The 15,595-nt window shown below is 38.2% G+C and overlaps 1 protein-coding gene across 1 annotated transcript; it reads left to right on the top strand.

Annotated features, from left to right (window-relative positions):
* The first annotated feature begins 318 nt into the window (after nt 1-318).
* Nucleotides 319-14,781, top strand: rp1l1a (rp1 like 1a). Its single transcript, XM_056476407.1, has 4 exons — nt 319-963; nt 5,176-5,353; nt 8,148-8,923; nt 8,999-14,781. The coding sequence occupies exons 1-4, from the start codon at nt 319-321 to the stop codon at nt 14,519-14,521; spliced, it is 7,122 nt and encodes a 2,373-aa protein (XP_056332382.1). The 3' UTR covers nt 14,522-14,781.
* The last annotated feature ends 814 nt before the right edge of the window (nt 14,782-15,595 follow it).

The following is a 15,595-nucleotide window of genomic DNA, read 5'->3' as shown; positions in this document are numbered from 1 at the left end:
CTCTCTTTAATTAATGTAAAGTCAACTAGTCGTGTTTTACAGTGTATAGTGCACTATAAAAAATGTTCCACACAATTCATTTGTGTTGAAAAAACATGAAGAAATTAAGGTAGCTTAGTTGTTTACAAATTTAAGTGGATCAAACTTAAAACAATTAGGCAAAATCTTAAGAATTGTGTTGTTTCAGCTCATTTTAAATAAGTAGGTTGAACAAACAGCAATTCATTTTTGAGTGTGTGTCATTTCAGATGCAACTATTGTTGTCCATGTCCCAAACTCTTGTCTTTTTTTCGCAGTGTGAACTGACGTGGTTGAGAGATGCAGAGGGCGGCTCAAGGCTCTTTCGACGCTGATCCCCATTTCCACAATGACCCTCATCAGTTCCCTCATCCTCCAACATCATCTTTCGGCTCCATCGTGACAGCATCAAGTCCCGTCAAGAGAATTACTTTCTACAAGAGCGGCGACGCCCAGTTCAAAGGCGTCAAGATGGCCGTCCATAAACGCACCTTCAAATGCTTTGATGCCTTACTGGATGACCTTTCCCAAAAGGTTCCCCTGCCTTTTGGTGTACGTACCATCACGACCCCCAGGGGAACCCACAGCATTAAACATTTAGAGCAGTTCGAGGATGGAGGGTGTTATCTGTGCTCCGACCGCCGATATGTAAAACCAATCAACATGGAAGAGGTAGGAAAAAGGCAAGCGGTCTGGCACAACCATAGCCATTCAAATAACACCCGACGAAAGCCGTCCCGACCTGATGAACCCCCATCAGGACACCATCACCACCATCATCGGCACCCCAAAAGGATTATTCTAGTGAAAAACAGTGACCCCGCCGTTCGCCGATCTATTATTCTGAGCCGACGAACTGCTCGCAGTCTTCGAGTCTTCACAGAGGAGATTTCAGAGCTCATGCAGTGTCACGTCAAGAAACTGTACACCCTAGAGGGACGCAAGGTCAGGATTATATTTCTTCAGTCATTTTTTAATGGGCTATATGCACAGCTAGTGTTTTTCAGCCAATGATAAACTTGCGGTGAAAGGTTAATGTGACTATTTTCAATTTAATAAGGTTCCCTTTTACAGCATGTATGTTGAAATTTCATTAAAATACAATCAGTTAAATAGACTTAGGTCCAATCCCAATTCTATGTTTGTACCCCTACCCCTTCCGCTTGGCCCTTGAAACAGAGTGTGAAGGGGAAGGGCTTCAAATTCACCCCTAAGAAATGGGACAGCACTACAACACCTGCACACATCATCATATGTCATCGCGATCTCTTGCTTTAAATGAGATCAGACGATGACGACTGCTGTAGTTATTCCAGTTGTGTTATGCTTTCAGTGATTTCCTAAGATAATTACCAAAAAATATGTTATCATAATGATATAATGTGGCAATAATATCATAACTATAACTTTGCGTTTACACAGTGGCCATATTCATCTATGTAAACACAAGAATACAACATTAACGTTATAGCAGACACTGTAAAAAGCTCATTCCCAGCCACTAGACTTTTCTGACAGGGGATTGGAGTGTCATCGTTTATGAATTGGAGTGTCAGCCATTATTATGGATTACAGATACCGAAATTTAGCATTTTTTATTTTAGCAGGGTTTTTTTTTTAAAGCATGACGGTAAAACACGAATGCAGTTATGAATGTATTAAAACATGTGCTTGTTTGTTGTAAAAGTTTGTAATAATGTGGATCTCCTTACTTCTGGGTGCCATTGTAGCTGGTGTATTTTGGGAAATTTTCTTACCCCTAGAAACCCCTTGGTTTCTAGTATGGTCCTGAAAAATCTCTGTTCAAAGGGTTATCTAGACCTTCCCCTTAGCCCTACGCCTTCAAGCTAAAGAGAATTGGGACACCCCTACCCCTTCACGTGAACGCGCAAAACGAGGGGTAAGGGTAAGGGAAAGGGCTAAGGGGTAGAATTGGGATTGGGCCTTAAACATTTGTTTAGTTGTTCAAGCGTAAAACGAGATGAAAGACAGCGTAAATTCTAGCGCCGTCAGTAGCAGCAGACTAGCGCAGAAACTCCATTGAAAATATTCGGTCAAATAAATTTCTATGTTTTAGAGACATGGTGGGGAAAAATGTAATTGAATGCAGTGCTTCTTGTCTGGTTTTAAATCCCACTTTATATCAAATACAGTATCAATCAGGCACTGAAGATCATAGATTCTTAAAGAAATCAGATCTTAAACGTGGGGATTTTGCAATGCTTGGCAGTTCACCGGATGCGCTTGGGCTGACTGACTGAAAACTAAAAGTCTGTGTGCATATACCCCATTAGCTGGGTCAAGTATTTTAGGATGAAGGTGTCAAGTCGGGACAGAACTGCAAGCTTTAGGGAATAAAATTAGCTAGCTTTGTGTCTATGTACAGCTCACCTAAAAACATTTACTTAACCCCTTTTGTTGTTCCTCACAGAAATGATGTGTTTTCTGCTGTGAAGCACAAAAGGAGCAATTATATGTTCACAATTGCTGGATTTCCATCCTAATGTAAAGCAAATCATTCCCAAAAAAAGAAAAAAGTGTCCAGTATGTGCATTTTCACCATTTCACCATTAGAGTGGCTGACTGTAGTATTGGTAGCCTAGCAACCAACAGTAAACAAGGCAAGCATAATGTAGTTAGTAGTTAACGTGGGTGTAATTATTAATTACAGTCATTTTATATATATATATATATATATATATATATATATATATATATATATATATATATATATATATATATATATATATATATATATATATATATATATATATATATATATATACACACACATATATACATGCATATATATATGTATATACATATATATACATATATTAGAACTTCAGAAACAGCAAGTTTAAGTTGTTATCATTCACACTAAATTGATTAAAAACATGAAACTATAAATCAATTCTACAAATAAATACTACAAATATATAACACAAATAAATTTCCGATTGTCCCCATGTTTCGATCAGTAGTGTCACATTTGCATTAAATTTAACATAATATGTGTGCGCTACACCTTTAAGGCTGTGACTCAAATGAAGTAACATCATTTGATTGAGAAGCTGACTGTGATCAAGGATGCGTTCTGTCATTGAATTGTATGATTTTATGCTTGTTTTTGTATGATTTTTTTAAGGAGGATAAGCTTAAAGGTCAGGCTCTGTCACATTTTTATAACTGAAAATGTACATTTCTGGTAGAATGTCCCTTAAATATTTGTGAAAATATTGAAAAAATTTGGGGAAATGTTGTTTGTGTGTGTGTGTGAATTATACATATTTGCATATAATAATGTTAACAACATTAATAGGGATTCATTTCAGTCAGGTGTTGATGTAAGGAGTATTGGGTTTAATAAGTTATAAAGTAATTAGTTATGTAACTAAATTTCTTATCTGCTGAAAAAGTCATGTAAGGCATTGCTTTTAAGTTTTAGGTAATTACAGTTATTTAATTAATTACCAATATTTGCCTCAAATACTGTACATAAATTCAACAGTTCTGTATGAATCAATTCAGAAAAGCAGTGTACTTATTTTTATATTTTGCAGAATAATTTTATTTTTCTACTTAATTGGGTTACATTTATCAAGATGTTTGATTATCATTAAGAGGTTTTATAACATTTATAAACATCATATTTTATACAAATATTGATTAATTTGTCTGAAGTACTACTTTTATTAAGTTAAGCTAAAATGCCGTTTGACTCAGATTTAAAGAATCAAATGTCTTTATGTACACTCTCAGAAATCAAGGTACAAAAGGGGTGGGTTGGTACCTTGTTAAAAGGTACAAATTTGTACTTAAAAGCTCTGTATTAATACCTCAAGGGTACTTATTAGTATCTAAAAAGTACATAAAGATTTCCTCAAAAGTATATACTAGTACCTTAAAATTTTTAGAGCAGTGGTGTAGTCCTTAAAAAAAGGTGGTGTACTATTACACCCGACCCAAATTTAAAATGAAAGTAGGCAAAGAAACAACGAAAATCAGTGTTTCTTTGATTCATTAGCTATATATATATTATATTTATTAATATGAATATAAGCTAGCCTTGGCAATTGGCTGGATGTATACAGTATGTAGCTTATATAATCATTTTAATACTGAAAAAAGAGTCACTCAAGATAGTTACAATTTAGTTCACTTTTATTTAAGCTAACTCAATAGGGCCTGTGCATACATGGAAAGACAGCTTTTTAACTTACTTTCTTTACTGGCTTATTACTTTACATTTAATACTGTAGGTTCCTTTACACATCAGTCAGCCATTATTTTTGATTGTCACATTCGTGCACGCTTGTTTTAAACCAAATTATTAGGAATCTGTCTTCTGTTGTCGCTATTATATACTTGTAGTTACCCTTTTAAACTGCATATTGTTACGTGATTTATGAGTAGTCTTTGCCTCATAAAAAAACATTTTAGTGTTTATATTTATATATATATATAGTGTCGTTCCCTTTAGCAGTAGGCACGATTAAGACAAATGTGAAATACTGTTGTACAGGGGCGATTTTAGGATTTTTATTTTAGGGCGGATCAGGAACAGATCATTTTGGGGTAAACAAAGAAAAGTGTATATACATTTACACACATATACATTTTTAAGTAAGAATTTAAAATAATACACAAAAAATTAGTGAATTTTAATCAGAAAAATAAGTGAGTATACCGAGGGTATATGCAATTATTGATCCTCAGAAGTAGTAATACCCAAACGGCTCGTGGAAAAAAGTAAGCATACTGAGTATATGTGCGTATAGCAAGGACTACACCACTTCTTTTGAGGTACCAATATGAACCCTTCAAGTACAAATGTAAACCTTTACTGAAGGTACCACCCCAGTCACAGCTCGCGTACCTTTATTCCTGAGAGTGTAGTCTATGCATTGAGATTCATGAGGATTTTATGTAGTATTGTAGTTTATGATTCAAAGAATTAAATAGCTTATTGAGTAATTAAATTACTTTCAGACAAAGTAGTTTGATTGGTTATTAATTACTTATTTGAAGCAACATTACCCAACCCTGGATGATAGAAAGTAGCTGTTTATGTAGACAGTATCAATAAGCATTCATCTGAGTGTATCTGACTCGTGGTTGTTTTATTTTGCCTGGTTTATTCACTCTTGTCCTTAGATCGACAGTATTCAGAGTCTGATGCAGTGTCCTAGTGTGCTGGTCTGTGTGGGTCGAGAACCATTCAGGCCATTGCTCATGGAAAGCTTGAAGAAACTCTCAGATGAAAAGCTTCCAGGAGTGGGAACAAGGTCACACTCCAGCATCTGCAGTGAAGGCCATGAAAGCAAAAAGAATGGTAAATATTTTCTCTCACTGTGCACACAGTTCAAGTTAATGACCATTTACATTCATTTGTTTTAGGTGAGTCATTAAAGTGACTAACAACCTATCCTCCCATGTGCCCCTAATAATAGACTGAAGATAAAACAAACACCAGCTTAAGTGTTGTGAATGCCTAGTCTTATTGCATATACATTATCAACCCAGCAGGCACCTTGATGACAAAATGGCATCAAATAAATGCCATAAAGAAGTTTAAAATGCAAATTGATTTGATGGCAAAACCTTGATGTCTATTTGACATCCACACATTGATCAAACCTGTCAACATTGGGATGTGAAAATAAGGGATACGCCCACCATAATAAGGGATACCCACTTAAAAAAAAATTCTTCTAGGGCTGTTTCATTGTAAATAAACAATTTAACGGTCAGTAATATGTAGGCCCTCAAGGAATCTGCGCGCGCAGAATTTTAGCCTATCATTAATTCTGTTTATTTACTTGAGTAAATGTGTGTCAATCTAATTTTATTCAGTTTTTAAATTACAGTAATATTATTGACTAATATGAAAATGTTCATCTGATTTATGTTCAATGCAGTGTGTACAGTAATATCTTTTAGTAGATATATTATATGAGAGACTTGCTTTGTTTACCAAATAAAGTGGATCTAATTGGATTTGCATTTTAAGCATTAAATAAAAGGCAAAAAGTTATTACTTTTTATGTTATATATTAGTTTTAGTTATGATACTCACAAAGTAATTCCGCAGATTTTTGCTAAAATTCTCCGCAGAAATAGCAAACAATGTAGGCAGATTCCGTCTGGCTCTAGTAATATGTTTTAATATTGTTATTTACAAAAGAAAAAATAAATAGTATACATTAGCAGCAAATAAATTAGCAATTATTTTATATTATTTTATATTATTTTTGTATTCTCATTAATATTTTCTTCATTGTATAACTTACAGATTCTGATTAAAGAGCAACAAATGAATCACATTTATTCTGATTTTTTCTTTGATTACAAAAAATAACAGAAGTGTCACTTTAAAAATGCACACATCTAACGTTTTAATGAAAGCATTTGATTGCTTTCCTGCTTTTAGATGTTATTATTATTAATTATGTGTATATGTCTGTTTAAACACACACCCAAAACCCAGACTTTCGCTCCGCTTCAAATCGCGTGTACAGAAGCGGAAACAGCGTCTATTTATCACTATGGAGCACGTCAGCTGACAGTCACGCACTGCTATATGGCTGTTTTGAGGATTGCATAGGAGGGGCGATGGCACCTGTAATGAAAAGGAAACGGAATCCCGCCGTTTTCATATTTATTTCAAAGTGTTTTCATGCCTAAATTAAACGAAAAACACAGAACAGACTCACATTTAAGAGCAAAGGGAGGCCCTCGGTGGTATGGGTTGCATATAGGGACGCTCGGCTCTTAAATGTTTATTGCCACCCTTCAGAGAAAGACTGAAAATACAGGAGAAATGTGGGAAAATACCTTTACAAGATGATAGCAGTATAGAATTAAAATACAGGGGAATCCCGGGAAAAAACAGGAGGGTTGACAGGTGTGACATTAATGTCCTTTTGACCACCAAAATAATGACAATAAAAAGCATTTTAATACAAGACATTTTTTATTCATCTGAAAGCTTCAACTCTAAATCTCACAAACTACAACTACTGCAAATCAATTTGATAATAATTGATTACCTTGATTACCTAAAACAACATCAAACTGACATAATATAGGATTCAAAAAACACTTTAAAATCGAATACGAGACAGTCCTGTAATTAATTTATGACATACTTTTTGACACCAGTGTTACTAGCAGGCAGCCGGCAGCTAGCTCCCTGCAACTCTCTCATGGTCGCCCACTGAAGCGAAGCAGGGCTGCGCCCGGTCAGTACCTCGATGGGAAATCAGGTTGATGCCAGATTTGGTGTTAGTGAGACCAGCAGGGGGTGCTCAACCTGCAGTTTGGTCCTAACGCTGGTGTGTGGCGCAATCATTTGGTAATTGCATCATTTGGTGCTGCACACTGGTGGTGGACGAGGAGATTTCCCCCATAAAATGTGTAAAGCGCTATATAAATATAAGGAATTATTATTATTATTATTATTATTATTATTATTATTATTATAAAAAAGTAAAAAACTAGTTTCCCTATTTTCCATTTAGTGATTTTAGTGAGAGCAGCAGGGGGTGATCAACGTGCGGTCTGTGTGGGTCCTAACGCCCCAGTATATTGATGGGGACTCTATACTGCTCAGTGAGCGCCGTCTTTCGGATGAGATGGTCTCGACTCTCTGTGGTCGTTAAAAATCCGAGGATGTCTTTCGAAAAAGAGTAGGGGTTTAACCCCAGCATCCTGGCCAAATTTGCCCTCTGACCTCTGTCCATAATGGCCTTTTAACCATCCCCATATCATAATTGGCTTCATCACTCTTCTCCACCAATCAACTAGCGTGTGGTGTGCGGTCTGTCGCACCGTCATCCAGGTGGATGCTACATACTGGTGGTGGATAAGGGGATTCCCCCAATGTGTAAAGCATTTTGAGTGTCCAGAAAAGCGCTATATAAATGTAAGGAAATATTATTATTATTATTATTATTATTATTATTATTATTATTACATGTTAATTTGATGTTTTTTTGACATCAAGGGAGTCAATTGACATCAAATCGAAAATGTCATTTTGACATTAAAATGGGCCCTGGGAAGCCTATTTTAAATTTGTGGTTCTATTTGCAAGTTGAAAATATTTTGTTTTATTTTTTTTACAGTCAACTTTGGTCTGGAGACCAAGAAAAGCATCATTCATCCAAGATCCGACTCCAGTAATCGATCAACAAGATTCTCTCTTTCTTCAGAAAAGTCCTACCAGAATGGATTATGCATGACACCAGGACAGTCTGGTTGCGTCAGCACCTGTCCTTATGTTAAAGAGGTCGTAATGAACGATGACATCGAGAAGAGAGTGCTTGTTAACAAAGACGGCAGCCTTTCTGTGGAGATGAAAGTTCGCTTTCGACTGTTCAATGATGAGACCCTCCAGTGGTCCACCGAGATCAAGAAATCATCAATGAAAGTGAACGAATCTGGATCTGTAAAAGACACTGAATATCTTCAAGCTAAAGCAGAGTATTCAGACCCAGACTCTGTTTGTGCATCTGAGGCTGAGGAAGCTTTCGCAACAAAGAAGCATCTTGAGGAAACACTTTGTCAAAACTGTTGCAACCATTGCCAAGAATATGACATTTGGAAAAACCCAATGCATAAAGAGCAGGGCGCCTGCAAATCCCCCAGCTCCAGTGGATCATCTCAGAAAATTACACGCAAAAAGTCATCTGTGGATAGCACACGCACAATTTCTCGCTCCAGCGGAGAGTACCTGGAGCATGTGGTTGAAAAGGCCACATGCTTTCAGGAGACAATGGAGGAAGGTGACACTAGAGTGGAATACTGTTCAACAAGTCATTGCTGCAGCCGAAGTGAAGTATCCTCAGCTGGCGTCACGTCAAAGAGCAAGAAATCATACGAGGACGGCTGTGGGAGTCAAGCTAAAAATAAATGCTCTCATATGGACATCACAGAACCTGAAGTCTCTCCAACGCCACATTGTGAGCTAATTAAGGTCACGGGAGAGCGTCCGATTTCTGCCGTCAGCAACTCATCCAAAGTGCTCGAGTCTTTGAAGGAAGATCAGGATGATGATTATGATGACCTTCCTCCGAGTGTCTCCAGAGCTTCAAACTGGTCTCAGAGTGGCCTCCTGGAGAGTGATTATCAACCTAAATGTGCTCATTGTTGTGGTTTTAAAAGTTCACCGCAATCTTATTTGTCTCCTATACCTCCAAGTAAAGAAACAAGCACTGCAATTCATTCACTGAAGGTAAAAAAGCATAAAACTACTTTTGCAACTCCAGTAGATGGAGAATGCATGAGCACGACATCTCCAGTCTCAAAAGTGTCCTCTATGTGCCATGCATGTCATTGTAGAGCCATAACCCCATGTTCGGTGGCATCTGGTCAGGAGCAGTTGTTTGAGAAAGGAGCTTGTAGTAACATTTCCAGACATAGCCAAGCATCTTGTAAGTCTAGAGGCCAAGCAAACACCTCTGGATCCAATGCATCAGATGCTGTTGAGAAATGCGACGATGCTGGAAAACGAAGTGTCAGATCTGGTGGATGTTCATGCTGTGGTGAGAGTAAAGGATTGAGCGGGAAAGTAGAAGAAGGTGAACCAGAGAAAGCTGATTCCATATTGTCAAAAAAATCTGTTGCATGCAGATCAGATGTGCTTGAAATCTCTGACCCTGTTAATAATGCATCAGAAGGGGAAGCCACACAGGAACGCTCTCGGTCTAAAAATTCTAATGCATCTTCTACTTCAAAAATCTCAAAGAAATCCAACTGCTCTGCTCATGAAAGGTGTTCTGGTGGGAGATCATTAAAATCTGAACATAATGAAGGACAGAGTGTTGAAGAAAGAACCAAAAGTGCCATGTCAGCAAAGTCGGACTGCATTATTTCACAGAGAGAACCCACGCCAGCCTTGGTCCTGACAGAAACAGATAATGCTGAAGAAGAAAGCCAAGAAAGAGCTGTCAGCCCAATGTCTGTCCGTTCAAATCTCTCACCTGCATCGAGGACATCCCACAAATCAATATCTGCACATTCAGAGAAAGCTAAAACGCCTAGAACTTGTAGTCCAAACGATGTAGAGGAAGTGCCATTGAAGTTGCTTAATTCTCAGGGTGATGAACCAGAAAGTGCTGCAAGTCCAAATCAGACCTTGTCAGATAATCATTATGAGCAAGACACAGACCTTCCTCATGACGTGAGATCAGCTAGTGCCATGTCTAATAAATCAAACCAGTCTTCACAGCATCCATCAAAAGACTCGAAGAGGTCTGTCAAATCTTGTTGTGAATTACAAGGCAAAAGTCCCGATGTTCTGTGCAAGTTGGAAACTGAGGAAAGGCAATGCCGTCCATTGTCAAACTGCTCAAAAACATCCGTGAAGTCAAAAGTATCTTCAAAACATTCCCAAACAGAGGCTAAATCTCAGGAAAGAGTTCCCAGCGCAATGTCTGCTAAAACAAACGCTTCTAAAAGATCTTGTGGGTCCTGCAGATCAAACCACAACATTCCAGAAACCACAGTTACCTCAGTATTAAATAATGCAACAACCGATGAATGTGCAACTTCAACAAACAAGTCAAAAAGACCCACCAGCCCAAGGTCGCAGACCTCAGAAAAGTCTTATGCTTGTTCTGAAAGATCCATCAAATCTGAGACACCGAAAACAACACTAAATGCCTTAACTGTGACCTCACCATTGCCTAGGAAAAAGAGGTCTCCATCTCCTAGATCAACCCACAATAGTAAAAGCAAGAAGACTGATAGCAGAGCAGCTAGTGGGATGTCAGAAAACTCAAATGTGTCCCAAAGATCTGGTAAATGTAATTGTCTTAGCTCCTCAAATGGTGATTTGAAAGAGAAATTAAAGGAAGATGCCAAAGATGAATCTGAAGGGATCTTGTCAGGAAAATCAGATAAAACTCTTTTAAATAATATTAAGTCCTCAGATAACCAGTTTGATGAGCCTGTAAGCCCTACATCGACAGCTTCAGTCTCTCTTGGGTTAGGAGAGGATCAGAAAGGTGACGACTTTGATGAACGATCAACCAGTGGCATGTCAGAGGAGGGTGGGAATAAGTTGCATGAAGTAAATGGAGTCGATGCAGAGGAAAGGCCTAAGACAGAAGCATCTGTGAACTCAGACAAATCAAAGAAGTCCCATCAAAAGACTCCTGTTCAAGCCCTCTCACCTGTCTCAGCTGAAAGCGTCATGTCAGCAGAATTTAAGAAGAGCAAGTCGGGGAGCCAGTTAAATGAAAACAATATTAGAGTGCCCTCTACTTTGTCACTGTCATCTTCACGAAGTAAGTCACCCTCGAGAGTTTCACCGGGAAGTGCTAAAAATACAGTTATGAAAGAGAGAGACTGCAAAGCTGTCAACAACACAAACCATGCAGAAAAGAGTGAAGCATCTTCAAAACATGAGCAAAGCGAAAGAGCTGCTGGAAAAGGCACACCAGCAAGTGATTGTTTAAACTCTTCAAAAGCCTCTGAATGTTCAGTGAAGTCCAAAAATGGTCAAAGAGCTAGAGAAACTGATAAAAGATCCAAACATTCTTCCCATTGTTTGGAAATGAACGGACTAGATATCAATTCTAACAGAGACCTTGATGATGGCAAGGTTAAATCTCTTAAAACATCCACATCAGACAAAAGATCTGTGAAAAATGATGCATCCAGGCCAAATTCAGCAGGAATGTCTGACATTTCCCAAAGTCTACCACTGGAGATGCCAAACAAGAAAAAAGCATCAGTCAAGCATCCTGATTCCTCAAGCGAAAGTGTTTTATCTCGGGCACTCTCAGCTGCAGATCTGTTGAGAGAGATTGTTGGCAATGCGAGACCAGTCAGTAGAGGATCAAAGTCAGTTGCCTCCAGCAAAAATGTCGACAAGATTGAAAATAAAAGCCAAAAAAGCAGCAGGAGCAAACACAGCCACTCTTCAGAGCACAATACTAAAGAATTGATGCCATCATGTTTACCAAACGCTTCCCCTACAGAAGTTGTGAACGACTGGCTTAGAAACATTCCCATTGATGGCTATGTTTATGAAATGGATGTTGAACATACTGAACGTGAAGTTGTTGAGAACGCCTCCCAAAGGGACAAAAGTGAGGCACCTGAGAGCATAATGGAGGTTGAGGAACCTGATGAGAATCACACAGGAGATAATCATGTTCAGCAGCAGACCAATGATAGTTGTGTTGAGATACAAGCATGCGATGAAATGGATCACAATCCTAAAACATTAGCCAACCAAGACAGTTTACAAAAGCAGTGTGATTCTTCAGTTCAGGTCATGAAGGTTTTACTCGGTCCAAAGCTAGACCGATCCAGTAGTTTACCTGAAGTTTCCCCAGTGTATGGCAGAAAATTAAGCCAGTCTGCTCAAGGGCTTTTGGACTGCCTTGCAAACTTAAGATTGATTGATTCAGACTCTAAAGATGAAAAGCATCGTAAATACAATGAAGTCATGATGATCCTACAGTCGCTCTGGCTCCAAAAGCCCATCGAGGATGAACATATACAACAAAATCCAAAGAAGAATCAATCAGCAGAGGATGAATTTAACCTGCGGTATTCATCTGGCGTTGATGTAAATAGTGGTTCCACCAGCTCAGTTAAAGGTGAAAAAATAGAGGCCTCACATGGCACAATACCACCAATTGAAGAGCAAGAAACTTCACTGCATGATAAAGATGATGAAGAAGATGAGGTCAAGTTTACAGAATGTTTAGATCCATCCAAAATCATTTCAGATCCGGTAACTCCAGACATCGCAGAACGAACACAGGGAAGTCCAGTAAATACACAACAGGATGATGACCAAGAAAATGACGAACCTCAAGAAGAGGTTTCAAGTTCTGAAAATAAGAATGAATCCGATCAAACGCCACAAACGACTTCTTACAAGAGCTCTGGGAATGAGAGTTACACGATGAAATCTCCAGAAAACACAAGCTCAGGAACTCCACCTTCTGTTCAGAGAGCTGCGCTTACTAAAAGAGTTTCTCAAGACCCAGATCCTGTTTGGGTCCTGAGCCTATTGAAAAAGCTAGAAAAGCAGTTCATGCTGCATTACACCGACGCCATGGCGGAATTCAAAGTGAGGTGGGATTTGGACGACAATGAGATGCTCAATACAATGATAACCGAACTGAAAGAGGAAGTACACAAACGTATTCAATCAAGTATTAACCGAGAGCTGCAAAAAATCCAAAGCCGCACTGGCAGAGGACCGAGACCTCCAGGAAATGCACTGTCGAGAGAGTCTACAGCTCAAACCGAGCAACGACGAAAGCGTCTTCGGGTCATGCGCAATAAGTCCATCTTGACAAGGAGTGATGAAGATTACACTGCATCAGGAACCGAAAACAGCGATCAGCGCAGTGATGATGAATACTGTCCATGCGATGCATGCATAAAAAAGAAATTGGCATCCAGAGCAGCCCAGCGAGCTCAGGCTTTGAGTTTTGCTCCAGTTATAATGGAATTTGATCTGCGGAAAATTTTGCAAATGAAAAAGGACCCAGTCGAACCTCCGCAATCAAAGCCTGAAGAACAATGCACAGCTTGTCAAGGTGAAAATAACCTAGAAGTTGTTCATGAAGAGGTAGAAGAGGTCAATGATGATACTAGAGGACGTGATGCTGAAATGGCAGATCAAGAAGAGACAGATGGTGCTGTCAATGCAATCGATGCAACTTTAGACTCTGACAAAATAGATCAGAACGACGAGGAAGCAAATAATAAGTCTGATGATGTGGATGATGGTCAAAACGAGGAAGAAGGTGAGTCCTCAAAAGAAGAAATGGTGGTAAATGATAAGGGAGATGATGAAAATGAGGAAGAAGTAGACTTAGTTGAAGAAGACACAGAAAAAGAAGCATATACAGAAGATGCACCAAATATTGAAAATAGTGATTCGACTGCACCAGTGGAAAAAGAAGATGAGATGACAGAAAATGCTGAGGAAAATGAAGCAGATGACAAACAGAGTACAGAAGAGCAATCTACAGAAGATGTAGAAGAGTCAAATAAAGACGTTACACCTGAAACTACTGAAGGTGAAACACCAAATGAGGAGTCCACCATTGAGAAGAGTGCTGATGGGACATCAGACGCTGGACAGGATGACGAAAACCCCAAGATGCCAAAGGTGAAGATTGAGATGGAGGTCAGAGAAAGTGCAGAACATGAAGAAGACAAATTTAGCTCCGTTGAGGAACAGAATGACACACTAGCAAAACAGGCGACGAAAACGTCAACAGAATCTCAACCAGGATCTATGGAGAACTGCACAGCGCAAGCTAAACTGAAAGATCTTCAGAGTTTCATGGAAAGTCTTGAAAGTCATGGAGACAGTGTGGTGATTACTAAACAACCACCATACAAAGAGCCACACGAAGCAGCAAACCAAAAGGACATGTGCAACGGCTTGACTGAGTGGCAAGTGTCTCCTAAAATGAACATCAGGGCCAATAAACAAAAGAATCAGAAGAATGGACAGTAATGTTATGGAAGAGTTTTATTATTTGCCGCATAAAGCACTTTATTTTGATGAGGAGAATCTGATTTCAGAGACATTTAAAGAGCGAAAGAGAAACTTTTAAGAGATTTCAAAACTGTATATTGTACAATTCTGTAGTCGAGTTATTGTTTTAAATGAATTTAAAAGACTTTTATGGCTTTATGTACACAAAGGAAGAAAAAACACACATTCCAAGTCTCAGAGTCACAAAATGATATACGTTTTAAAGATAAACACCAAATACTCAGGGTGCTGAACATTGTTATTTAAATGCATTGTGAAGATAATAACCTCAAACAAGGTTAGCATTACATTGCATTGAGCTTATATGCTAAATGGCTCGATTATATTTCAAAATGTGTATTTGCAGACGTGTTAGATTATGGGGTGTTATTCAAATTTATAGAAGTCATTCAGTTCTGACTGTATGTTTGAAAGCTGCTTTCTGAAGTCATATGATTTTCTGATGCTGCTGAAGTGGTGCTTGACGCTGCATTTACATCGCAGTGAGTGGCACTTAAAGCATCCTTGACCAACATCCTTGTATGTTGCTATTGTATCGTAACATTAATAAATGCTCAACTCTGAAAATGAAATTGTTTGATTTGATGTTGACAGGTAACTAAAAATCTTTGTTTATATACTAAAACATTTAGTTTTCATACCCAATGTTGGGTCAAATATTGACCAGTTAAAATAAATTACACTTTTTAACCCGAAGGATAGGTTTGACCCATACCTGCCAACATTTGTCTTTGACATTTGTTCAAATACTGAATCTAACACCTGTGCAGAAATCAACAGCACTACTGGGTTGTAACCATGTTGCCAGATTGAGGTAAAAAATGCTTCGAAATTTGAATATTTCATCAATTGTGTGAGGTGATGAGCTTCATAGAAGATCTGGCAACTTGACAAACATGGACAAAAAGTTATTTTTCATAACTACACTGTTATAGAAAAATGATTCAAAGACGATTCCTTAGATTTACAATTTTTTTTAAGTTAATTGGTTGTAAACAACCCAAAATTTATTTGGGCTGAATTGAAACAAAC

Source organism: Danio aesculapii, chromosome 17, assembly GCF_903798145.1.
Source record: "Danio aesculapii chromosome 17, fDanAes4.1, whole genome shotgun sequence".
Classification (NCBI taxonomy): domain Eukaryota; kingdom Metazoa; phylum Chordata; class Actinopteri; order Cypriniformes; family Danionidae; genus Danio; species Danio aesculapii.
The sequence above is the reverse complement of the archived record's forward strand: the minus strand, read 5'-3'. Positions and strand labels throughout refer to the sequence as shown.

What these genes read in the sequence shown, in the direction of transcription:
- rp1l1a (XM_056476407.1), top strand. Translation starts at nt 319, where the DNA reads ATGCAGAGGGCGGCTCAAGGCTCTTTCGACGCTGATCCCCATTTCCAC. An exon ending in ACACCCTAGAGGGACGCAAG is followed by an intron (nt 964 to 5,175) that starts GTCAGGATTATA and finishes TCTTGTCCTTAG; the next exon opens with ATCGACAGTATTCAGAGTCT. An exon ending in AGGACGGCTGTGGGAGTCAA is followed by an intron (nt 8,924 to 8,998) that starts GCTAAAAATAAA and finishes GAGCTAATTAAG; the next exon opens with GTCACGGGAGAGCGTCCGAT.